This window comes from Molothrus ater, chromosome 20, assembly GCF_012460135.2.
Source record: "Molothrus ater isolate BHLD 08-10-18 breed brown headed cowbird chromosome 20, BPBGC_Mater_1.1, whole genome shotgun sequence".
NCBI lineage: Eukaryota > Metazoa > Chordata > Aves > Passeriformes > Icteridae > Molothrus > Molothrus ater.
In genome coordinates this window covers 5,558,292-5,582,994 of record NC_050497.2, presented here as the reverse complement: position 1 = coordinate 5,582,994, position 24,703 = coordinate 5,558,292, and the positions used below count along the sequence as shown (strand labels likewise).

Sequence of the window (24,703 nt, the reverse complement as noted above, 5' to 3'; positions counted from 1 at the left end):
AAGTTTTGGAAGGGTAAGCAAGGGTGGAACAGGGAGAAAGCATGGAGAAATAATTCTAACAGACTTGGCTTCAAGCAGCAAGGGATGGGTACATGGCAGTTTAAAGACTGGACATGCCCAGCAGAGCCACTCTGCTTTGAGGTATTTGTAATTTACATTCTGTCATCTGGAAGCAAAGAAGAAAAGCTGGACATCAGGAAAACAAATCCAAGAAGGGAGTGTAACAGTAAATGCTATGCAATCTATTGTTACACACTGTGCTAAGGCAGACCAACCCAAAGCAACAAATATCCAAGGACTTCTTGCCACATCTACAGAGCACGAGCTCTTCCTGGTCTGAGGCCAGGGATGTGTGCCAGGAGCAAAAACATCACAAGCAAAGAACTACCAAACTCCTAAGTGTAAAGAAAGGAATAACTGGATAGATGAGTCAGTTACTAAAGCACAAGTCTGTAATAACGTGCGTATTGAATGCTGAAAGACGCATTTGCTTTTTTTGAACTCTCATCATGCACTGAGTCACCCCACAACTCCTACTTCCATTGTTCTGATAGACTCTGTTGGAGCTGGGTTAGCCAAGAATGAGCCATGTGCCAGGCTGCCAAGCCCACCACCAGTGCTCTCCTCCCAGAAGCAAATCCACAAGCATTTAACTTTCAGAAGAAACCAGAGCAGGTCTGCCCAGGTCAGCCACCGGCTCCACGCTCAGGGTTTTGTGTGCCAGTGGTCCCAGCCTGGCTCACACACGTTATTCCTCTTGCTTTGTGCTACCTTGCAGCTCACACCCACCACACTCTGAAGAACTTGTCTAAGATCTCATTCCACGACTACAACCACTCAACAATCAAACGTGCATAAAACAGGCATGAGGGCAACTTAACCAAGTTACCTCTTATGAACTCTAACCTACGCCTCCCGTCCAGCCAGCTAGACTCACAGGGACATGAAAAGAACCGAAGCTGAGAGAATTCCCTGTTACTGGGGGGTGGAAGGCACAGAAGGAGGGGTGTTCAGGCTCATTACCAACAACTGTATAGTAAACTCCACAAAATTTGAAACAGGGTGAAGAAAATCCCAACTCTTCCAGGGCCTGTTGGCCCTTTAGACAACCACAATTCAAATTTCCCCTTTGGTTCTAACAGATCGAGGACCTAAAGTTTCAGAAGGTCCAAAACACTTCAGAAAAACTCTGAAGTTTGCTCTGTACAGATGCTTACAAGATTAAGGTAGAATACAGTAAATTTCTGAGCCAATACGTGTTTCTGTATCACAGTGCGGCTTTTCTCGAAAGCCTTTTCACTTTTGGCAGAGCACAGATGTAAAATGAAGATTTGCTGATTATCCATTGCTGGTGTATATTTATAAACTTTCTTCATCCCCTAAGTGTTAGCTGTCATTCTGAGAGATTCCAGATTTGGATTTTGCTGACTAAATTTAAACTCTCAGTGAAGAAAGACAGCAATGTAAACTCCACCAAGGAGAACTCTGATAATGTGCCCACCTCACAGGGCACAAGACATGGCTACAAGTCTGTATTTTAAGAAAGCTAGCTTTGAACACAAGATGCTCTTATGAAGAAAAAGCTACTTATAAAGAAAAAAAAGCTACCTTAAAAAACAAACAAACAAAAAAAAAGCAACACTTGCCCCCAAATATGAAAAAAATCCAGACATGGGTCAATTCAATAGGCCCAGGCTTTGCTGGGATAGCAAAAATGGCAAATGAAAACTCAGAGGGAATCAACACAAGACTAGGAACAGCATCACTAACACAAGTGGTGTGCAGACACAAATGTTTTTGCCTCTAAGGCAGGTTTAGGGCACGTGAAGACATAATGATGCCAGAATAGTTAAGTGACTTTTTTGCCAATATCAACCCTGCTTCAGCTGGGAGAGTTTGCCAACGTAGCTGTACCAGCGAGGTCTTTATAGTGCAAATTAACCTGCACATGAGGCCAAGTTCATTTCTGGAATAATTTCATTAATAAAGTATGATGTAACATCACTGCAATTTGGCTCGAACATGCTGAAGAGCCTTTCAGTAAATAAGCTGCCTCAAGTCAACCCTGTGCTAAATGTGGGTTTAGTTACCCAAGAGGTAACACCCAGCCATGCTCAGACGTGTTTCCCTATGAGTCATTTCTATAGAGTACACATTTACTCAAAACAAATACAATAGCCCAGGAGAAGGGCTTTAATATATTAACAGCAACTTTTTATTCCAGGACCAACACAGGTGTTTTGGGATGGCTCCTTTGTAGAGGCACCATTCAGCACGACAAACCAGGTGACTGGTTTTATGGACAAGGTTCAAACATGTTTTCCCTGAACCTCTGTCCCCTCCATCAATATCTATCACTGCTGGTGTTTATCAGCAAAAAGGCCACTCAGCAGGAGAGGTTTGCAGATGAGAAGAGGCTGCTGAGCAAAGCTTGTTGACCCCTGACTCAACACTGTACTAGTGGTGATGGGCTGGGACTCCTAACTCAGCCTCTCCCAACTCTCCCTTCCCTTCTGCCCCAGTTTCAGTGTCAGAGCCAGCAAGAGGGGAGATAAAAGGGTCTGAGACACAGCAACTAGAACTGATTTTTCTCCTCTGGAGCCAGAGCTGCAGACAAACAGAATTCTCTAAGAACGACCAATATCTCATGGTGCCACTTGTCCTAATGAGAGAAAGGTACTTTCATAAATTACATCTTGTTTAAAAGCAGAATCTGGGAGAGCTCTGCATTTAGTGCCAGCAGCAAGTGCTGGTTAAGGCCTTGGGAGATGTGAGCATAGGATCCCACTGCAGGAACAGGTTTCTGAGGATCAGCAAGGCTTTACCTCCTGTGTGGCTGTCACCACAAGCTGTATTCAGACATGCTCCCTTGATTCTCCCCTGCTAAGAGCAAATGACATTGGAGATGTACTGCATCACTTCTGGAGGGAAAACAACAGGCGTGTTTTGAGAGAATAGATGTAGCTGCACTTACAGCAGGAAAAGTCATCACTACAAACCTACATCAGAAATGGACCTTAAAGAGAACAGGAGCCACATCAGCTACTCCCTATCCAGCACAAAAAGGGTGTTCAACAAAGCAGAAAGGCAGCAAAGCACAGCAACAGTTGTAGGAAATTCACTCCTCCACAGCACAGTTTCCCTTGCAGCAAAGAGCACTGCAGGCTCCTGAAGTACAAACGAGCAGCACTGTGCTTGAAAGAATTTGACATTTATACAGATGCAATATCCTGGTGTTACCAGAACAGGCCACTGACAGAAGCCAGGCAAAGCTTTCCTGCAGAGGGGTTACTGCATAATTAATCTGTAACACAGGCAAGCAGACTACCTCTGCTCAGCCTTGCTGCTCAGTCTGGAGGCAGGAGGCTGCACCAGCCAGGGCTGACTGGTTACAGCAAGGCTGCCTAAGTGCAAATGGGATTGCTTCATCTCAGAGCAATGGAGCATTAACAGCTCTGGAAAAACTGCTGAATTATAAATATCCTACAGGCCTCCCTCACATTCTCTGACATGCAGGCACAGCCTAAGTGAGGATGGGAAGAATGGGAGCTAGCAGGAGAAATAGGCATGATGGAAACACAACTAGACTGAAAACCCTCTCCTCAGCCTACACAGATGCAAACAAAAACCCACTGAACACCATGATGCCATACCCACCTCACCTCTGCTGTCTCAAGCACAGATAAAGCCTCAAAGTCTGACACAACACCAGGTAAAAAAAAAATTCCCTACGCCAGGCTTTTTTTCCAAAGAAGTGCTTCCTTCCTCCTCTCCTGGCCATCTGCATTTTTATTTTGATGAACAATATTATCCCTTAAAGACTGGAAACAAGTGACCAGACAGAGAACAAGAAAACCCAACCACATGACCTCTTCAGGTCTCCAAAGCTGCATTACTAATTAGTGCTGCAGCTTTCTAGCCCTTCCAGGACAGCAAATGCACACACTCTCTTCCTTCCTTCCATGTAAGCACTGACGGTGCTTTCAGGCTGAACAGACAGAATTAATTTCTTATTTAAAGTACAGCATACAGCAGTAAAAGTATTTTTAGCTTCATCCTATCTCCTACTACAACATGGGACCTCCTTCAAGGCCTCCTCTCACCAATGAGGTAGGATAAATCCAGCCAAAGGAAAGGCATAATCCTGCTCTCCTGCCAGCTCAGCTACTCGCTATCCGCAGGGAGTGTGGCCTCTATATATGCTACTGCTTATGTAGAACATCCTGTCTCTCCCACACCTGCCTCCTCCCAATCCTTTAGTCTCCATGTGCTTCCTCTTCATTGTCTTCCTCATCCCCATAACTCCACCCCAGCTCCTTGGCCTAATCCACTGAGCCACACGGGTGACCCATGTGAAGCACGTGACAATGACATCCACGACAATCAGCGATTTCGAATCGTGCACAACAATTCCCTTTCTTGCTCATCAGATTAAAAATACACCAAACAAGAAGGCTGTTCATGCAGTGAACACTGGCACAACTGTTTGTCTAGTGGGAAGTGCCTTTCAAACCCAGGCACTAAAATGAGATGCCGAGTCCCACTGTATGGTACCAGAGGGATCGTGATGCCAAGTCCGCAGTTACAACAGCGACGTGCATCGTGTCTCCCAGCAAGTGCACTTGGCACAATATGAATAAACTGCAAGAGGAAAAAAATAAAGTCTCTCACCCTGCAGGGCAAGCAGCTGGTACTGGGGTGGGCTGACACATCCTGAAATAACACCTGAAATGATCACCTTTACAGCATGGATTACTGACACACGTTCACAGGATGCTACAGAAGAAATAAGCAGATCCAAATGTTGGTCCAGGGAATTTCTAAAGGCTTCTGGTTATTAAAAAATACCCCAGCTATGAAATAATTTCTGATCCATTTCAGAGTAGGCTGCAAGCAAGTGAAGAGCTGGCAGCCCACAGAGGATGCAGAACATATCCTGTTTGAAGAAGGGAGGTCACACACAGAGCCACATCCGCCTGTCCTCGCACGGATGAGGCCTCACAGAGCCACACACACAGGTGGATGCTGCAGAGTTCTCCAACCCACACTGCCAGGCCTGAAGTGAGGGAGGTTTCTGATCTGAGAAGACATTGGCCTCTTTCCTGAAACACTACCAGATGTAGTTTCCTGCAATAAAATAATACTAAGAAAAAAATCTGTACCTGCCTCATTTATCTAGAGACTGGTAACAGAACAACTTGCCACTGGCAACTTATGGCCTATTAAAATACCAACTGCTGTGCAGAGAGACCACAGGCTGCCCAAGGCACGCCTGAATTCCTCAGAAATTCAGCTACAAAGCTAGAGTCAACACTAATGGCAGCTCAAGAGCACAAAGAATAAAGAGACTGGAAGCCCTTTAGGTCTTTCTCTGTATTTCAGGAAAAAAATACATGCCTTAAAGGAACAGGGCCACTCTCACCTACCTACCCTGATTCTCAGCCAGAACTGATGGTGTTGTCACCCTGCAAATTAAGTGGGCCACAGAGCCCCGGTTTCCCAGTAGAACATTAATTTTCAGTGAGTAATTTTTCTGGGCCAAGGGCTGCTTAAGTAACACAGATAAGGCTGTTGCTAAGAGTCAGCTGTCAAAGCAATGCCAGCTCAGAGTCGGCGCTGAGGGGGAAGTTTGAAAGCCGCCTGTATCTGACCGTATTTACTGATGCTGCACACACAGCGTATCGCTTACAGCGCCTCACATCACAGCTTCTGGTCAGCAGAGCAGCCTCTGCCTCAGCCACAGCAGCCAGGACAGAGCCAGGCCATGAACAGAGACTGTTCTTTACCCAACAGGATACAGCCCCCATGGCAGGAAGGTTTGAATGTAATCCTGCCAGTCTTGTGACAGGCTTCGATGCGGTGACCGGTGACAGGAAGCGGCAAGCACAGCACAAAGCAAATCAGCCTGCACAAAGCATCTGTCACACCCTGCAGGTGAAGCAGCCAGAGGCCAGGAAAGGCTGCTACTAAGGCTGCTGCTAAAAGTGCTTTGCAAACTCAAAGCACAACTTAAGATGGTTTGTGCCGGCGACTTTGCGGTGCTCCAACACTTCTGCAATTTTTCCAGCACTCTCAACTTGTGAGAGGTTAAACCTCATTCACTGCTTCTGCTCTCACAACTTGCACCTACATTTAGCTGCACTCCTGGAATGAACCCCCTTTTTGTCACCTTTGCTGTCTAGTTTCTCTGTATTTGTTTCAGAATGCAAGGCACTGCAGGTACTATGCTTGAATATAATCTTGAAATAGGTCACGTTTTATTGCAAATCACTTCTAGAGGCTGTTTTCAAATCACTTTTCCATTAACACCCCCAGCCTATTCCTGAGGCTCTGCCAGGAAGGAAGGATGTTATGTGAAGCTGCTCTGGAACATGAAAACTAAGTCTATTGATCTGTATAATAGGAGTATTTGTACATGTAGGGAAGGTCTGCATTTCCAGACACATTTGCAACAAAAGTATCTTTAAAATGCCTTAACATACCACATGCTCTAGCAGAGGATAGAGCCAAGCACATACTGTCCTAAAATATGGAACTAGGAGAATGGTTTGAAGTCACAATCAAGTTCCTTGCTCTACTAAATTGTGACAATCCCACTGGAATCAAAAGGCAGCACTCAGCAAGTGATCCCCTTTTGATCCCCTTTTCACTTCAGCCAGTTTTCTTCCCTCTTGAGGACTCTAGAAGAAAGTATTTAGTTACCTAACTTTTGCTTTTTAAGGCAAAGAGTAGTCAAGATTCAGATCTCAACCAGGCTGAACCAGTCTTTCAGTCCCTGATTAAACAAACAGCTAACGATTTTCCGGTCTGAAAAAGCTAAACATGGTCAGCTTAATTACCTGAAGTGTCAGGCACAAAGACTATTTATGTAAAGACAGTGAAGTAGTTGATTTCTAACTCCCACCACCAAGAGCTGCATTCTGGAGGTGGCACAACTTGCACCTCCCTTCACAAAATGTTTTCAGTCACCAGCCCTGTATTAATAGGGCAACGTTTTACTCCTTTATTTATGTCCCACAGTAGTGAATAAGTTCTGTTTATCACTAAGGCATTATGATGCTTTTTATCCCACCAGCTGCCAAAAGCAAGCAGCTTCAGCTCATTTGTGCCTACACGATGATGACAGAGCCACACTTACACAAAAGCTGACCTCAGTGCACAGGGAGCTGTCAGTGTGAGGTGCCTTCCCAAATATCAGTGTTTCTCTGGTATTCTGGATGAAGCTTTACACCCACAAAAAATAAATACGCAGTGCAGGAAATGGCCTTTCATAGTGACTCAATTAAAAACTGCAAGGCTAAGAACATTGTGGGTTCAGGCTGCAGCACTGACACACTTGGAGGTCAGACCACCCCAACAGGGTCAGGTCTTCCCAGATCCAGCCCACATGCAAACAGGGCAGGGCTGCAGGAGACAAGCTACAGTCATTGTTTCAAACTGCTGCAATGAGTGCCAGGATCAGAAAACCGAGCTGAAATGCTGCAGATGCTTGGAAAAGCATGGTCTCAAAAAAAATACAGTGTAAGGTGCCTTCAGAAGACAATGAGGAAGGTGGGAAATGCCCTCAAAGCTGCTCAACTCATGCGAAACAGTCTTTCCTCTAGAGTCAGACAGGGCCTTTCAGAGTACAATCCCTTCCTTCAAATCCAGAAATACTAGAGTGAAACTCCTGGCAGGCTAACAGAACAATGTAGGATGAGGTGTCAGGAGTCTGTGGATAACACCTGGCTTTCCACTTCCTTCACACTGTGTGCCAGCAACGCTCACTGCCAACACAGAGCCAGAAATCACTCAGCAGCAAGCAAAGAGCATCTGGCTGTCACTCAACATGAACTGTAAGCAGAGAGGGGGAATTTAATTGAGTCTTCCTCTTCTGGGATACCCAAAGATGTACATGAACTTACTACATCAGCCTGTAGCTTTAGGCACTCCTTTGGACACCCAGGCTCCTGCCTGTGCTGAGCCATGGATGGGATACTGCCTGATGAATTTATTGGCTCATCTCTCTAGGAACAAAGCTGCACCACCCCCCAGAAAGCTTCAGACTGGTACAAAATGCAGCCGCCCACCTGCTCCACAAAAACGGTTGCCATGAATACATCCCTACTTCTCTGTGCCTGCTATTTTTAAGCATACTTGGGAGGCAACTGAATTCACTGGTGGTTGTGCTATTTAAGTATCTGGATTAAAAATATTCTATATTGGTACTTCTCAATATATTGGGAAATACAGCATCTGCCTGGCCTACACCTGGCTCAGATGCCTTTCAGATGGCCAACTTCTGTAATCCAACTGCAAGGTGATAAACCCACAGACACAATAGATGCTTTTAACACAGAGCACTGTAAAGTGAAACCTGTGAGTGTTATTCCTCAGAAGCCCCTAACAGCCTAAGGAAATTTTACAAAGGGAGAGGAAAAGACAAGCCAAAAGATACTTGCAGCTGAAACTTTAGTCATTAAAGTACCTATAGTTTAATGCAAGGCCTGAGCATAGGAAGACTGGAAATAAGAGTACCTGCCTGCAAGAAAACAGTAATTTTAAAAAAACCAAACAAACCAGAAAACCCAAGAGAGGCAGATCCCCAAAGCTAAATGTGCTGACAGGACCTGAACCTTTTCCAGACATCCTTGAATTCCTAAGAGCATTTAGTCATAACACATTTCAGACAGGTTCCCCTCCAGGCAAAAGAGTGAGCAGTCTGGGAAGGGGGTCCCAGCCCAGTGTGTGTCCCACCAGACACAGAGCACCAGGCTCTGGCAGCTCTGTATGTGCAACCCAGGCTGAGCTGGACTTGGGACCAGGACAGGCTGATGGGAGCCAGCAGCACAGGCTGCTCCTTCTGCCTTGCCCCCAGGTCAAAATGATCCCAGTGTCACCTGGAACTCATTGGGAATTTTATATTCCCACCTCCTGCCACAGACATGCATGAGGTGTCAAGTAAGCTTATTGTAAATAACCTGAAAAATCTGTCTCTGGAGGTTCCTGTATAACACACTCCTCTTTCCACAAGACAACTACAAAAACTGATTTAATGTTTCCTGTGAAGAGTTCCTATACCTACTTCTAACCTCAGTTTACAGACTCCAGGTGACAGGGGACACATTATTCAGACCAGTTCTGTGAAAACTCATGGTCATGAAGAGCTACAGCTCAGCTCAATCACAGCCACAGACCTCCAGATAGCCCAGATCACAGAAGCCCAAATCGATTGCAGAGCAAACACCAGATTTTGGACACAAGCAGCTCACAAGAGATTACCTGCCAGACATGACAACCTCAAACCCAATCAGTTTTGGAAGTGGTTGGTTTCAGAGAAACAATCATAGACTCTAAACAACTTATAGATTTCTAACAGAACACATATACAGTATCTCCTTTCCTTTCACCTTTCCCAGTGAGTATCAAAAAGGTGATAGAAATGAAGAGAGGAGCACAGAGCAAAGCCAAGGCATGACCTGGGAGCCTCTCCACACAGTAACTCTTCTGGAAATTCATCCCTCCTGAAGTTTCTCTAACTGCAACAGGGAAAAAATATTTGGAAAAGGTCAAATGACTCAATACCACTGAGACCCATAACTTTTCAAGCAGGAACAGGTTTCCATGTGCTTTCAGTTAGAGCACAGACAGGTTGGAAAGGCGGGAAACCCCCCAGCCCTCTTTGCCTTTGCTCGTTTCAGAGCTATGTATGTGTTTGGTTTTGAATTACAGTTGATTTTGGTGCTGGAACACATCTGCAACGCTGAGCGAACTACTGAACCCCAGCCAGCTCAGAAAACAACCCACACGGCTGGCAGCACCAGCAAACCCCAGGGATGGCTCCCAGGAGCTGCTGTCAGGGACAGCAAGGAGAGGGACATGGACATTTCCCTGCACAGCTTTTCCTGAGACACCCTCCAGTGCCACTTATTGCAGGAAGTGGAAGGGTTAATTTCTTTCCAAGTTCACATACTGTTTGAATTCCTTAGATAAACTGCTTCCACCAAACCCAAGGATCTAGCCCCAGGGGACAACACTAAGGAAAAGCTCTTTTGATAGATTTTCTTCAAAAGAGAAATTAATTCAAAGTCCATTTCTGGAGGTGTTCCACACCCTCAGCTTCTAAGGACTTCAGATGAGTTTGTATTGTGCCTCTGGAAAAAAAAAAAAAAACCCAAGCTTTGAGCACTGCCCTAACACTTCTGTTTGCAAGACAGAAATGTTTTATGCTTGCCCAATAAAATCTTCTCTCCTGAAATGAGAAATTGCTCCAGTACAAAGCACTACAAAGAGGAAAACCAGACCCAACCAGGCTTTAGTCCTGGGATAAAGCAGTTAACAGCTAGCACAAATTAATCCTGTGCCTTTAAAACTGAGCAGTCACTCAGGAAAGTAAAAAAACAAGTTTTGAAAGCCACTGAAGGCTTCCTTCATATTTTGAAGCAGAAAGCAAGTCTGGGCTGTTATGGAATTTGTGTTTGCATACTGTTCGTGATAATCTGTGTGCATAGTTGGAAACAAAACAAGTTTTTATTAGCAATTAGTAACAAGAGTGGGGACAGACCTGCCTGAAGGAGGCAGAGAAATGCCAATAGAGGATGGCAGAACCTTATAATATGTGTAGCAGAAGGATTCCAACATGACATAGAAAACACTGCTGCTCTGAAGTGGGAAATGCAATGGCATCAGTTCAAGGAGATAAACTGGGTCTTTAACACTGACAACTTTGACTGCAGGCAGCAGTTTTCCCTTGCACAGCAATTTACAATGCAAAACAAACTACTTCCACCCTTACCAAGAAGAGAAATTCAGTATCAAAGGGGGGAGCACAGTTGGGAAGGGTTGATTTGCTTAGACATAGTTTCCTACAGAGTTAAGTTTCAAATAAGGCATGAAGGCAATACAGAACAGGGTTTGATTTGAAACAGTGTGTGAGAACTTGGGCAAGGAGGAGGGGGAGAGAGAAGAGAGGATTTAATCCCCTTTCAGAGTGACCTCCCACTCCCTCCCCTCACCTCTGAAAAATTCAATCCAGCTCGAATCAGCCAACACCACCCAGGTTCAGAGCTCTCAGCTATGCACTTCCCCTGCTCTGGGGAATGAAAGGGCATGTGGGGCCCTACAACAGAACTATTAAAATCCCATCAAGGGGTAAGCAAGTGGTTGCCATATGCTAAACCATTCAAGGGAAGAATAACCAGGGAAAGAAGCACAGCCAGGCAGCAAGTCTGCAGACAAGGGTCTTACCTGCTAGATAAACTAGCAAAGTCTCCTCCATCTAGCAGCCTGATTTTGCAGAACAGAACCCCATTGACAAAGGGGACAGCAGTCAGCTCCTCTAGAGTAAAACTTGTCTGAAACTTGAATTTCTTCTTCTTCATCAAGAAAGCCATGGGCAAATTCAGCGTGGAAAGCTCAGGAATTCCAAACAAGATCAGGGAGAAGTGGCTCACAGCACAAACAGACGAGCAGAGGAAGGGCAGTCGTTGTGGGAGCAGAAGCAGGGATAGATTCCAGTTCAGTTACAACGAGGGCCCAGCCTCAAACGCACGATTCTCTTCTCTTTGGTGGTCGGATCTGGCTGTGGGATCATCGCCACGGCAGGCTTCAGGTGAGCAGGAAGAGGTCAGATTAAATCTCTGCAACATCTCCAAGGGAAAAGGGAGGGAGGGAAGTTGGGTCTCAGCTCCAGACCAGCAGGAGCTGTCCCAGTTAGAGGCTGTAGTGCTGTGTCTTCAGCACAGCCCCTCCTGAAAGCATCTCTTGTGAGAAGTCATCTCAAGTCCCAGGAGAGGCCTTAAGTCTTCGGGCAGCACATTCAAAGAGCTTCCAGTCTCTATCTCTTGTGCAACTCTTTGATACAGGTCTTTGGGTCAGCCTTTGGGAGGAAATGAGTAAATTAGTTCCAGCCAGTCTTGGACTCCTCCTGCTCTAAAACCTGTTTGGATAGGTAATATTCAGTCCAGACTCATTCCAGTCTGAAGAGGTATGGCCCCAATTAGTCCAGCCCCAACATCCTCTTTCCCCTTTTTGCCTAGGGCAAGCTTCACTGTTGTCATCCTCCTTGTAATTTCTGTTTTGCAAAGCAGCTAATAAAAATTTGCTCTATTTTCAGTCATCATACTTAGAAGCAGTTTACAGCGCAAGATCATTCTAATGTGCAGTCTAACAAGAGGAAGGAAAAGCCGTCTCAAGAAATGCAAAATATGTTTCTCTCCTGCATTTCCAACCAGCCCTAAGTGTTAGCACCTGTATCTTATAAATGGAGAAAGCAGCAGAGAGGGGAAAAAAACAAGCAGCCTGCTCCAGATTACACAGCATAACAACCAAATCAGGTCATCTGGCTGTCCAATGGCCAGGCCCACCGGGAATGCTGCCTTCCCACCGGCTCTGCACTGAGCTGTGCCCTGCACAGTTCAGATCTGGGGCTGCAGACAGCGATTTCGTTACACATTTACAAAACACCTAAACCAGGGAGGCAGGAGCTGATTAACATCTCAAAGGGACAAGGTTATGAGCACCGGGCAGTAAACAATCCTCACTGACTCTAGGAGCTGCCTGCGTGGGTGGGTGGGTGGTTAAAGACCCTCTCCTGCCCGGTGGCTGAGGGAGAACCCAGCCGGCTCTGCCAGGGCCCGGGCACCCCCACAGGGGGCTCCGCTGTCCCGCAGAAACCTTGGAGCAGAGCGGGGAGGCAGGTCAGTGCTCCACACTGCTGCCAGGTCTCAGCCCTGGATACTGGGAGGTCACAGCCTGTCCCCTGGCACTCCGGGGTCATGCACTGAATGGTATTCGGGACCCAGCTCCCTGTCCAAGCTGTGCACCGAGCTGTGCCCAGGTCCAGCTCTCTGTCCGAGCCGGGCACTGAGCTGTGCCCAGGTCCCAGCTCCCTGTCCAAGCTGTGCACTGAGCTGTGCCCAGGTCCCAGCTCCCTGTCCAAGCTGTACACCGAGCTATGCCCAGGTCCCAGCTCCCTGTCTGAGCCGGGCACTCAGCTCTGCCCAAATCTTAGCCCACCTCTCGGCCCTCCAAATCCCCGACTGCCCTGCAGTCCGGTCCCAGGGGCCAAGCACCGAGCCATGCCCGGGCCGCAGCCCCGCTCCGGCCCCACAGCCCGAGCACCGAGCTGCAGCCGGGTCTCAGCACCTTCCCAGCCCGTACACCGAGTGCAGCCCTATCTCACCCCTCTCCCGGCCCCCCATCACCAGCTGCCTTACGGAAGGTCTCAGCCGGCTTCCCAGCGCCCTCCACTGACCTGCGGCGCGGTCGCGGCGCGGTCCCGGCCCGGTGCCCGCCCGGCCCTGCCCGCTCCTCCAGCCCGCTCCTCGCACGGCGGCCGCCGCTCCCCGACACGGCCGCCTCTACCCGCGCTACGCCAACTGCGGCCGCTACGCCGATAGCGCAGGCGGTGCGCGGGCAGCGCACGGCGAGAGCGGCGCCGCCGCGCTTCGGGAATACCGACGGCACGTAACACCCGCCCTCCCCCGAGACGAGAGAACGCGAGCGGCGCCGCCCGATTGGACAGCAGCAAGGAGGCGGGCTGAGCACTGCGAGGCAGTGATTGGTTATTTCGGCACGGGGCGGGGAAAAGAGCGCGAGGATTGGAGGAGAGGGGTGTCGGTTTGGACAAGCCCCGCCCCCTGCCCCAGGGGGCGGGCGGGAAGCGGGGTCCTCGGTGTCCCTCAGCGGGAGTTGGGGCACCGGGCTTCCCGCCTCACACGGTGTCTTGGAGCCCCTCTGTAGGCTGAGCAGCCCCCAGCTGGCACAGACCTGCCGTTGGGGTGTCCCTGCCTGCGCCGAGGTGATGGCAGAGTCATCTGGCATGAGACATAAGGAGCTCCTGGAACTAGGTCCCGCGGAGGGCAATGAGGATGACTGGGGAATTGGAGCATCTCTGCTATGAGGAAAGGCTGAGGGAGGTGGGCCTGTTTAGCCTCGAGAAGAGACAACTGAGAGGGGACCTCATTAATATGTATAATTACCTAAAGTGGAGTCTCAAGAGGATGAAGCTAGGCTCAGCTCAATGGTGCCAACCACAAGGACAACAGGCAATAGGCAGAAAGCGATGCCCAGTAAATTTTACTTGAACATAAGGAAGAACTTTTTTCCCGTGCAGTGATTTCTCACTGGCTCAGTGAGGTTGTGGAGTCTCCCTCACTGGAGATAATCCAGAATCGTCTGGACATGGTCCTGTGCCACGTGCTCTGGGATGACCCTGTGTGGTGGTGGTGTTCGGAAGGGTCCCAGGACGAGGGGAGAGATGAGAATCTTGACTCCATGTTTCAGAAGGCTGATTAATTATGATATATATTATATTAAAAGAAAATTATATACTAAAACTATACTAAAAGAAGAGAAGAAAGGATTTCATCAGAAGGCTTGAAGGAATATAAAGGAATGATAATACAATCTTGTGACTGCTCCCAGCCTCGACACAGGTGGCTGTCATTGGTCATTGAGTAAAAACAATTTCACACGCTGGGTAAACAATTCTCCAAATCACATTCCAAAGCAGTAAAACATGGAGAAGCTGAAGCTTCTCAGCTTCTCAGGAGAAAAGATCCTGGCAAAAGGATTTTTCATAAAATATGTCTGTGACAACCCTGCTTGAGCAGGAAGATGGGGTCAGATCACCCACTGTGGACCCATTCTGTGGTTTGGTGACAGACGTCCTCCCTGCATCCTCCTGGCAGCCAGGAGCTCTCCTCTGGCTTGTCCCAGTGCCCGAGCAGCTCCTGGTGACATCCCTCTCCTCAGCGTGTCCCACGGGCTGCAGGCACACGGCTCCTCGGGCCACTCAGCGCTGTGGCCATGCTGTCCCCTCAGGGCAGCACAGCGTGGCTGTGGGTCAGGCCAGCAGTGCCTGGGCTGGCTGGAGCAGGAGGGAGCCCCAGGTACCACAGAGCCCTGGGGAGCAGCACCAGGCAGGGCCCAGAGCTGGAATCTCACCCTCCACAAGTGAGATGTGGCAACCAGCTGGGCACATCCCTTCATCAAAATGGCTCCCTGTTATTATGTGCTGCTGCTGCGGCGTCCAGCGCTGCGGCTGGGATCCCTGGTTAGGCTGGATTCCATCCTTTAAGGGCAAGCAGAACAAAATGTCTCTCCTTGTCCTGAAGGAGGCTGCAATCATCAACGTGATTTGCCTGGATTTAAAATTTAGGTGTTTGCCCAAGAGCCTCTGTGGCTGAGAAGTTGAGGCTCATGTGGGAGAGACTGTTCCCAAGGCTGATATGCAAAGCTTGGATGAAAGCCTGGGAGTCCTTGCTCTCTGCCAGGCTTTGATGCCCAGACTCCTTGCCTGTAATCTGCCATCTATGCAGACAATATCAGAGCTATCAAATAATTCCACCACAATGTGAACCTTGGGAGAAAAAAAAAAAGACTCTGCTAAGAAAAGTACACAGAAATGTTCTTGGATAAAAGTGAAAAATTGGATCAAGTCAAATGCATTATGATTTTTACTTACCAGGTTAAGCTTACACAGACTTTGGACTGGGAAAACATTTTGTATTGGTACAGTGAAACCATCACAGGACGTACCAGGAGTTACCAGGAAACAGCAGGGCTTACAGGCTGCTGGTACAGGTGAGGCTTGAATCCTTCCATCAATTCCTATCTGGTGTTTTCAAGGCTTTGAGGCACTGCTGGAGACGGGCTGGTATTTTTGATTTCTGTTTCCTGCTGGAGACGGGCTGGTATTTTTTGATTTCTGTTTCCAGCCTATTAGGAAAGAGCCTGCTAAATATTTGATATTTACAAGCTGTGCTGCTGAAATACCAGAGGCATCTGAAGAATCCAGCCCAGTTCTCGCACCTCTCATGCCCCAGCACATGGCTGACAGACATGTGGATGCTCTGCTTCCATCCCTAGGTAAAGGACAAACGATCCCTGTGTGTGGTGTGGGAGGAGACTCTGCTATCTACTATGATTCACTCTGGTAAATAACCTTCTCCAGGGCTTCTCTTGTTTATAGCAACAGCCTCAAATGCTAAAGTTTACAGAGACTTTAATCCTTGCTGTTCTCACGCATATTTACTTCGCAGTTTTATCAGAAACATCTCTTGAAAACCTCAGTGTTTTTATAATTAATTGAATAATGTGACTGATGTTAAAAATAAATGGATTTGGAAGAATGCCCAGTGAGCTGCTGAGCAGTGTGTAGTATAGCAACCGTAGCTGCAGTCTCAGGGATGTGTGTATTTTCCTAACAAACCCAGTCTCATGACTGAGAGATTAAATCTTTATTAGTTCAAAATTCACCCTGTTGATTTTGCTGTGTTTATGCTGCATAATTGTTTCTGGAGAAATTCACATGTTTTAAAGGGACAGTGCTCCTGTTTACAGAGGGGATGGGTTAGTCTGAGCCTCCCACAGAGGCAATGTGGGTGCAGGGTATCTTCATCCATCCACCATCCCTCTGGCTTTATATTATTTTCTGCTCCAGGTGCAATCCATGGGGGCCATATGTGTGTGACCAAGGTGCTTTGATTCTGCTCATCCCAGACTCACATCCTATGGATTTCTCTATGGCTGTGCCCACCTCACCTCTGCTCCCTGAGCCTCAGCCACATCCCTGCCCTGTGCTCTTCCTGACCTAAGCCTTTCCTGAGGCCACTCCCCAGTGCCGCCACCACTTCCTCAACTTTTGCTGGCTCAGGGCACTGTCTTATCAGTCTGGGATATTTTTATCAGTCTGTGCTGTGCAGTTAAGTCTGGGCCTCACCTCTGCTCTCCTGGAGAGGTGTGCCCAGCTGGCCAGGGCTGGGACCGCTGTGCTCTGAGAGTGAGCACCAACAGACATGCCTTGTCTTGTCTCCCCTCTGCTCTGAGGACAGAGATAAAGCAGCAGTGGAGAAACAAGGTGAGATAAATACAGGAGGGACAAAACTTACTGAGGTGAAGTGAGGTAGATCCTGTAATGCATTTGGTAAGCCTTCAAATCCTATCTTTATCCCAAGGGAATCCCAGATGCACAAGCCCTGCAAACTACATCATCAGCATCTTCCTCTGGAAAGTATCATCACACTAATTCATTTGTCCTGGCAGCCAAATGATTAAAGTTTTAAAACTAAATTACACACGTTGCTGTAACAGCATAAACACAGTAATGGTTCTCTGTTACACCTGTCGCCTCTGCTGTAATGGCCTTAATGAGCTTTCAGCCTCATCATCCAAAAAAAAAAAGAGATTATCACAGTCACTTTAAGCTGTAAATGCATTCTTGGGGCTGTGAGTGGGACGCAATGCCCTGCTCCAAGGAGCTGTGGGTGGGAGCTGCAGTGGGTGGGTGCCTTCCCCAGAACTGGGGCAGGTCCAGGCTGGGGAGCTCCCAAAATGGGGCAGGGGGTGCAGACTCCACAGCAGTGCAAGCTGTAGCAAGCAGGCAGATGGAAACCCTGTCAGGGGAATGGGTACCTATCTCCATTGCACACGATTATCCTATGGTGTGGAGTTATTCCAAGCTTGCATCTTCTCAGCTTAATAACAGGCTGTGAGCTGCACTTTGACCTGCTTGTGTTTTTCACTTGTTCCACATTTGACTGAACTCATCATCATAAAGGCCAGGAACTGTTTCACTTTCTGTGCCAGGCTGGGTTTCCTGTTGGATGTGCAATGGACACACCTGCATGGAGGGTTTCTGGCCTGCCAGCACTGGGAATCCTGTTATTGAAAAAAGGGAGCCCAGGAATCTGGAAATCTGGAAATTTTCAGGTCTAACCACATTTTTGAGGAATCTTTCCTCAAAAATGTGGTTAGACCTGAAAATCCAGCTGCCTGGCTTTTTTTGTTTACTGGTTTCCATGCCTGCTTCAGTGTGTCCTGGGAATGTGCAGCGGAGCTCTCTGCTTCATTCTGTGAGGTCTGTGGGTGGAACTGGATCTTGTTTGCCCCTTCCAAAATCTGCAGACTTGCAACCTGCTTTGCCTCAAGGCTTGTTGTGTTTATCAAGCCTTATCCAGTGTCTGTAGCCCAGCTTCCATCCCTTCAGTGTTGTGCTGGACAAGAGACTTGCTGGCTGTGGCCTGTGGTCTGCCCCACCGCCTGCAAATGCTGCTGTTACCCCAAATACATCAGAAGCAACCGTAGGTCTGTGGTTCTTCCTTGACACAGCAACCTCTAATTTGGGATGCCGGGTGACAGAGGTGAAGGAAACTGTCCCTGCTGGCGCTGGGATTCTGCCTCGGGTTAATCACCTGCACATCTGGGACCCGTTTGCAGATGATACCGACTTCATTCCGCCACTCAAAACATGGGCTGGAAGCTGTGCTCCTCAGTCTCATGGAGTTTCTTATCAGGTGCTTTCAAGCAAGACAGAGAATATTAAATGCTTTAATTTTCACACTGAAAATTAAATGCTTTAATTTTCACACCCTTCTGCTGACAATACTTGCTGGCAACAACCTCTCACGTGACAACAGGAAAAAACCCACAAACGATCCCCAGAAGGATGCTTTGCCAAAACAGGCTTGAAAACTTTAAAATCGTGCTGGAGGAAGTAGAGGTTGTTTGGGTGAGTATGCAGGGCAAATCATTCTGTCCCTCGGAGGGGATCTGCTCCCAGAACTGCGATGCGGTGATGGCAGTGGTGGGAAACTGACAAATGTAAAAAAAACCCATAAAAACCCCTTAAAACTTGTTTAAAAAACCTTAGTACCTGTCCCTTTGCTTATAATGAAGGACTTGATGTGTTTTTTTAAATCCTGTCCTTGCCCATTCGGTTCTGCAGTGAATTCATCCCAAAGGCAGACATCTCAGTGTCCTCTGCCACGTCTTTGGGAAGCAGAGGGACCTGCTCGAGTCCCCAGGCATCATGACTTTTCCAGGGATAGCTATCTCATTGCTGCGCTCTGCCCTTTGAATTTCCTCCTGTCAGATCTCTCAGCCATGAAAAGATTTGCCAGCGGAGGGTGCAAGCGGATCCCACCAGGGCTGGAGCTCAGGGTGCTTCCCGGGCCGGTGCAGTGCTCGGGATCCCGGCGCGCAGTGCCACCTCCTGGAAAGCCGGGCTGCACCGCACCATCGCAGGCGGAGCTGTGCTCCAGAGGAGCAGCGGTGGCTTGGTGCTGCCTCCGTGGCTACAAATATTTTCTTCTCACCACCGAGAGTCCCCTGCCAAACTTCCCTTTCCCCAGCAGGCACGAAGATGCTGCTCACGCCCATGTCCAAGGCACCCTGTGGCAGAACATCTCTGCATGGCTCCTTCCCAGTCTGGATGTTGAATACAAATCTTTAGGTACAAAAAGAACCGTAGAGGATAACAAATAAACATCTATAAATATTCCTCTTTAGCTTTTGTTCTGTTTGGGCATCAGCTGGTTGTTCAGTTGAATGTCCCATGTCCTTGTTTGCCCTGTCAGTGTCCTGTTCACCTATTCATCCTGCTTTTAACATTAAGGGACCCTTTTCTCTGTCCCCACCAGTTTGGTGACTGCTTCATGAGCAACAACCAAGCCCCTCATTGCACAGTTCACCCTGTATTTAAAATGTTGCCACATCTTTTTAATGAGACAAAAATCTGTACACAGAACACATGCTTGGATGCTGCTGGCTTGACTCAGCTCTGCATTTATCCTGAAAAGACAGGAAAAATGTGTGGTTGCAATGGCAACACGTTTAGTCCTCTAGAAAAGCAACACAGCTGAAGTGCTTAGTCACTGAAAAAATGCACACTGCAATTTAAAGCCAAAGGCTGGTATTTCTAGCACTATTTTAGGCTATTGTGGCATGTTCTGAGCAGTGGGGAGATTACTGTATTTCAGTATTCCATCAGACACTGTGAAATAACTTGTGCTCCAAGGTAAGTCTGTAAAAGCTATTATTTGAAAAAGACTGTAATTATGTAAATACAAGGCCACAAGATTCACAAACAAGAGGAAAAGCTACTGTGACCTGTGATTGTTCACAGCTCTCCTTGGTCCCTTCACAGTGAGGATTCTGTGTTGCAAAGTTGTTGTCAGGAACTCATTTTCACTTCTGCACACACCAATGAACTGAAACAGCCTGTTTACCAAAATGTATTTTTTATTAAAATTCATATTTGTAAAGGAGAGATCATTACACAAATGAGGTAAACCAACACATATGACATAGTTCTCACTCTAAAAATAAATTTCAGTTCAGCAATTGATTTGATTCCACAAAGTCTAAGAGGAAGAGTCAGGCAAGTGCTACTCATGTGGTGAGATGCCAGACAAGGCAGGATCCACCCTGACTCAGCTTGGAGGTGTCAGTCCCAAGGGCTTGGGAGTGTTCCAGGGACCAAACCCTTCTCACTGTGGTGTCCTTTTCTCCCCCATCAGATTTGTAGAAAGGAGGAGATGAGTAAAGGCCAGGGACTGACAGCAGTGACCTCATCACCTACTGCTCTAACCAGGGGTCCTCCATCAGCATCTCCCCATTAAAGGCTGTGTAAAGGTTTCATTTGATTGTGCAAATTCACTCCCTTGTCAGCCCTAAAGGAGACTTAACAGCAAGTAAATACCAGCTCTGGAAAAGTTCAGTTTTAAAAGTAATAACCTGGCAAGCAACAAGCCTGTAAAACATAAGCCACTTTGCAAGGCAGAAGGAGAAGACTTACACTTCTGTTTTTTCTTTCCCTAAGTTTTCTTCCATGCATATACAAGTGGACCTTTAATCTTAAAGTTCATGAAGTTACTGCAAGTCTGTGAGAATCATGTTGACCAACCTGTGCAATGAGGCTTTCTCATTAAGGACCAAGATCCACAGAATGCCTCAGAAGTGGCTGTAATGTTGTTTCACCCTGTATAAATGGTATAGGATAGTGAGGAGAAGCTCAGCTCTGTTTGTCAGGATGAGGCCAGCCAGCAGACAAACACAGAATGGCTGCACTGGCTTCCAGCTCCCAAACATTACAAAACAAACACCACCAGCAGCAGAACTAAGTACTGCCCCAAAATTCACTCAAATCAGTGGCTGACAAATTCCTCAACACTGGGAATTCCTGTGTGGCTGCAGTTTAGTCCAGGACCTTAGTCCGGGTCCACTTTGACGGATCAAGGTATTCTGGAGGTGACAAACGATGCAGATGAAGCAGAGATGGAGTTTCACTGTTCCATCCACCCCAGGGAAACTCATCCAAGCCCTTGGGTGTTTACGCTGTGACAAAGACATTGTGCCAAGACATATCCCAGGAGAGTTTCTGGTACCCAAGACATGAAACTTTCATCACATGTCCCAAGTTGATAGAGAAATTTTGTGACGGCACACAGATAAAACATGAGGTGAATGCACTGTTTCAATCCCACTGGGATCCTCAGGGCAGGTAGGTGGGACTGAAAATGCACAGAGGCTGGGTGCTGGTCTGCATGGGCAGGATGTGACACTGCAGGAGCAGGATCCAGGGCTCTCAGTGCAGAGGGAAGGTTCTACCACATCTGGTACCATGTTTCCAGTAAATGCTTTCAGCAAGAGGCAGAAATGCATTCACTGTGTGCACTGTGGGTTCACCATCACTGTACCTTGGCAGCTGCAGCACTGATATCCCGACAGAACTCTCCACATTAGAAGTCAGTTTTAAAGCCTATAGAAAGACAAAAAGAGAGGTGTCATAATTAGGACAGAATTTTTTTTTCTAACAGAAATTTAAAAATAACTTAAAAAAAAATCTATTGTTTGAGGAACTAAAGCAATCCATGTTAAGCTGCTGGTTTAATACACATCTTGCTATGGCTCTGTATGAGAGTCTGAAAGGGCAGATTAGCACAAGATTGGCAGAGAAACCTGTTTAGACTCAGCCGAACTCCAAGGGGGCCATTCACACTGAGAAGAGGCAGCACCCCATGCTCCCAAGTGTCCTCTGCCAGCATAGGTAGGTTTTTAGCACGGCTGATGTCCCATAGAATCACAGAATTGTTTAGGTTGGAAAAGACATTTAAGATCTGAGTTCAACTGTTTCCCCAGCACTGCCACATCCACCACTAACCCGTGTCCCCAAGTGCCATATCTACACATCTTTTAAATCCTTCCAGGAATGGTGACTCCACCACTACCCTGGACAATCTGTGCCAGGGCTTGGCAACCCTTTGAGGGAGGAAATTTTTCCTAATTCAATCAATCTAAAGCTCCCCTCCCATCACTGTTTCTTTCACTGGATCATACCATCTTGCTGCCCTGTCTGGCCAGGCTCAGTGGTGACCGATGGGTTGGGTGTATTGCTCTGCAAAAATCGACGGAAGTCCTTAATCATGGGGCGGAGGACCTGGATGAGGGCACTCAGAGCTGCCTGTGTGCCCTCCATGGCCTGTGCCTGCCGCTCCTGGGCACACGCCTGCACCTCCTGCGAGCGGCGAATCATCTGCAGCAAGTCGTTCTGCTGCTCCAGGTGCTGGGCAATCTCCTTCACGTGCAGGTTGGTCACCCGCTGCTCCTGCAGGAGCTTGGCTGAGTTGAGGGCAATGCGGCTTTTCAGCTCCTGGGGCTTGGCAGACACCTCGTGCTGATGGGCCATCATCTCCAGGGGCGCCTCGGCCGTGACGGTGGTGGGGGCTTCCGTGGTGCAGTACTCCACAACGCCATCCTCCAGGCTGTGGTAGGCTGTCTCTGCAGGAACTGAGAACAAAGGACAGAAAGGGAGTCAGGAGTAGCTGGGATACAGGATTTTTATCTACAGGACTATTCAGTGAGTATCACAGGAATACGGCCTGTTCAGTGAGATAACATACAACGGCCAGCAATGCACAAAATGACCTATTTAAGTCTACTCCACCCTCAGTCGAGCTTCCTTCTGGGCTGTACAATCCAAAGGAATAGGGAATGCCTTATCTGTCTAGACAATACCATCTCTCAATCTCCAGTTTAGAACAATCTTTCCACGCAGCATTAACTGACTGACATAACAGCAAAGACCCCCAATGGCCCCTGTTGGTAGAAGAGCTGCTCTTTGGGAAACTGCCACTGGAAAATCAGCCCTGAAGATGTTTTTCCCCAGAGGGGAATGAAGAATCTCCCAAGGTGCAAAGGATCCTTGATTCCCTTGTCCTTAAGGCTGAGTTCAGCTCTCAAAGCTGACTTTCAGTACCTGCTGTCTTGAGGCCACTCCCCTACACCACAAGGGCAGACTGGGAGGAGCATTTCATTACAGAGATGTGGGGATTTCTTTTTGTTGGGGTTTCTCTCTGTCCAAAGAACCTGTGAGCACCCTATCCCTGGAAATGTTCAAGGCCAGGCTGGGCGCATCAACCTGGTCTAGTAGAAGGTGTCTCTGGCCATGGCAGGGGGTTGGAACTGGGTGCTCTTTAAGGTCCTTTCCAACCTAAACCATTCCGTGGCTCTGTCCCCACACAAGGCTCGGGGTCCCTTCGCAGGGGGGTGTCAGGGGCTCTGTGTGACCCTCCAGTCCAGCCCAGAGCGTTCGGGCGGGCGCAGCACTCACTCTGGGTCAGGGTGACCGTGGTGGCCGACGCGGTGATGGGGATGTCGCTCCCGTCACCCGCGCCGCAGTCGCCGCTCGGCAGGCTGATGATGGTGGCCTCTCCCAGCAGGTTGCAGATGCGCTGCTGCATGGGGGTGAGGATCACCGGGGCGGCCGCGGCGCCCGCCGGCTCCTCGCCCTCGGGCCCGTTGCCGCCGCCGTTCTGGCTCTCGCCTCCCCCTTCCATGGCAGCCCGCACTTGGGCCACTTTGCGCCGCACCTCGGTCTTGAGGTCGGACCACTTCTTCTTGACCTCGGGCAGCTCGCGGTGGCAGGTGGCGACGGCGTTGACGCGGCGCAGGATGTCGTGCCAGGCGGCGGCCTTGGCGGCCAGCGGCACGCCCGCGTTGAAGTGGTTGACGAGGAGGTGCTTTCCCCGCTCCAGCTCCTCCACGATGATCTCCACCTCCCGCTCCGAGAAATTCATCTTCCGCTTCTTGGCTGGGGGCGCCGGCGGCGACGCCATGGCCATGGGGGGCACCGGGACGGGGCACGGGGTCACACCTGGGGGGCCTGGGGGACGCTGGGCAGGGCCGAGGGGCGGCAGGGCCCCCCCACCCCCGGGGCCGGGGACAACAGGGGGGCCCCGAGGCCCCTCAGGGCCCCGAGGGGTCGGTCCCCCCCGCTCCCCCTTTGGCACCGCCAACGATACGCAAATTGCGTACGGCGCCCGCCCGGCAGCCCCGCTCAACGGCCCCCGCCCTGCGGCACTGGCGTAATGGCTTCCAGAATCGGCCCCTCTTCCTGCCATGTCTGATTGGCTCGCCCGCCTGCCCGTCACACTAATTGCCCGCCTCCCGCCTGCAATACCGCATTATTATTGGTCACCAACCCTGTCCATCAGGCAGACAACAGGCGGCCCCGCCCCGCCACTGGTCTCAGGGCACTGGGCCTGCGTGGGGCCTGCGTGGGGCCGCTGAGGGGTTGAACCCGCCCGTGGCTTTCCTTGTTCTAATCCCATTGGTGTTTCTCCTGTCCATCATTTCAGAGCGCGCACTCCTTTCCAACCTACCGGATGCGCGTGACGTCCGTCAAGCTCAAACTGCCTGCCGGACCCCGCTCTGATTGGAGGAACTCTCCTTATCACCGCCCTCCCAGGCGGTTCAGCCAATCGCAGCTTGGCCCGTGCGCCTGCACCTCCCCCTGCGCCGCACTCCGAAACACCGCGGCGCTTCCTCCCGATTGGTGCAGGCGGGGGCGTCCCCCGTGACGTCACGGCCCGACGCTCCGGGTGGGCGTTGGAGGGCGTGCACGAGGGCGTGTCGCCCGCTGTGATTGGCCAGCGCTGGG

At 49.0% G+C, this 24,703-nt stretch overlaps 2 protein-coding genes across 3 annotated transcripts in view; both read right to left on the bottom strand.

The window, feature by feature from the left end:
* Nucleotides 1–24,703, bottom strand: part of EEIG1 (estrogen-induced osteoclastogenesis regulator 1) — a 79,980-nt gene that overhangs the window by 23,533 nt on the left and 31,744 nt on the right. The window contains exons 1-2 of one of the 2 annotated variants that reach the window (XM_036393923.2): nucleotides 13,235–13,370; nucleotides 11,227–11,857 (exon numbers count right to left, since the gene is read on the bottom strand). The exons of the other annotated variant lie outside the window; for it this stretch is intronic. Coding sequence (XP_036249816.1) covers nucleotides 11,227–11,372 — 146 coding nt within the window. The 5' untranslated portion in view covers nucleotides 11,373–11,857; nucleotides 13,235–13,370. Of the gene's footprint in view, nucleotides 1–11,226; nucleotides 11,858–13,234; nucleotides 13,371–24,703 lie in introns of those variants that run through there. 2 annotated transcript variants of the gene reach the window in all.
* NAIF1 (nuclear apoptosis inducing factor 1) lies at nucleotides 19,987–24,051 on the bottom strand. Its single transcript, XM_036394176.2, has 3 exons — nucleotides 23,375–24,051; nucleotides 22,102–22,551; nucleotides 19,987–21,523 (listed from the first exon to the last, which is right to left on the bottom strand). Exons 1-3 carry the CDS (start codon nucleotides 23,883–23,885, stop codon nucleotides 21,504–21,506), a joined length of 981 nt encoding a protein of 326 aa, XP_036250069.1. The 5' UTR covers nucleotides 23,886–24,051; the 3' UTR covers nucleotides 19,987–21,503.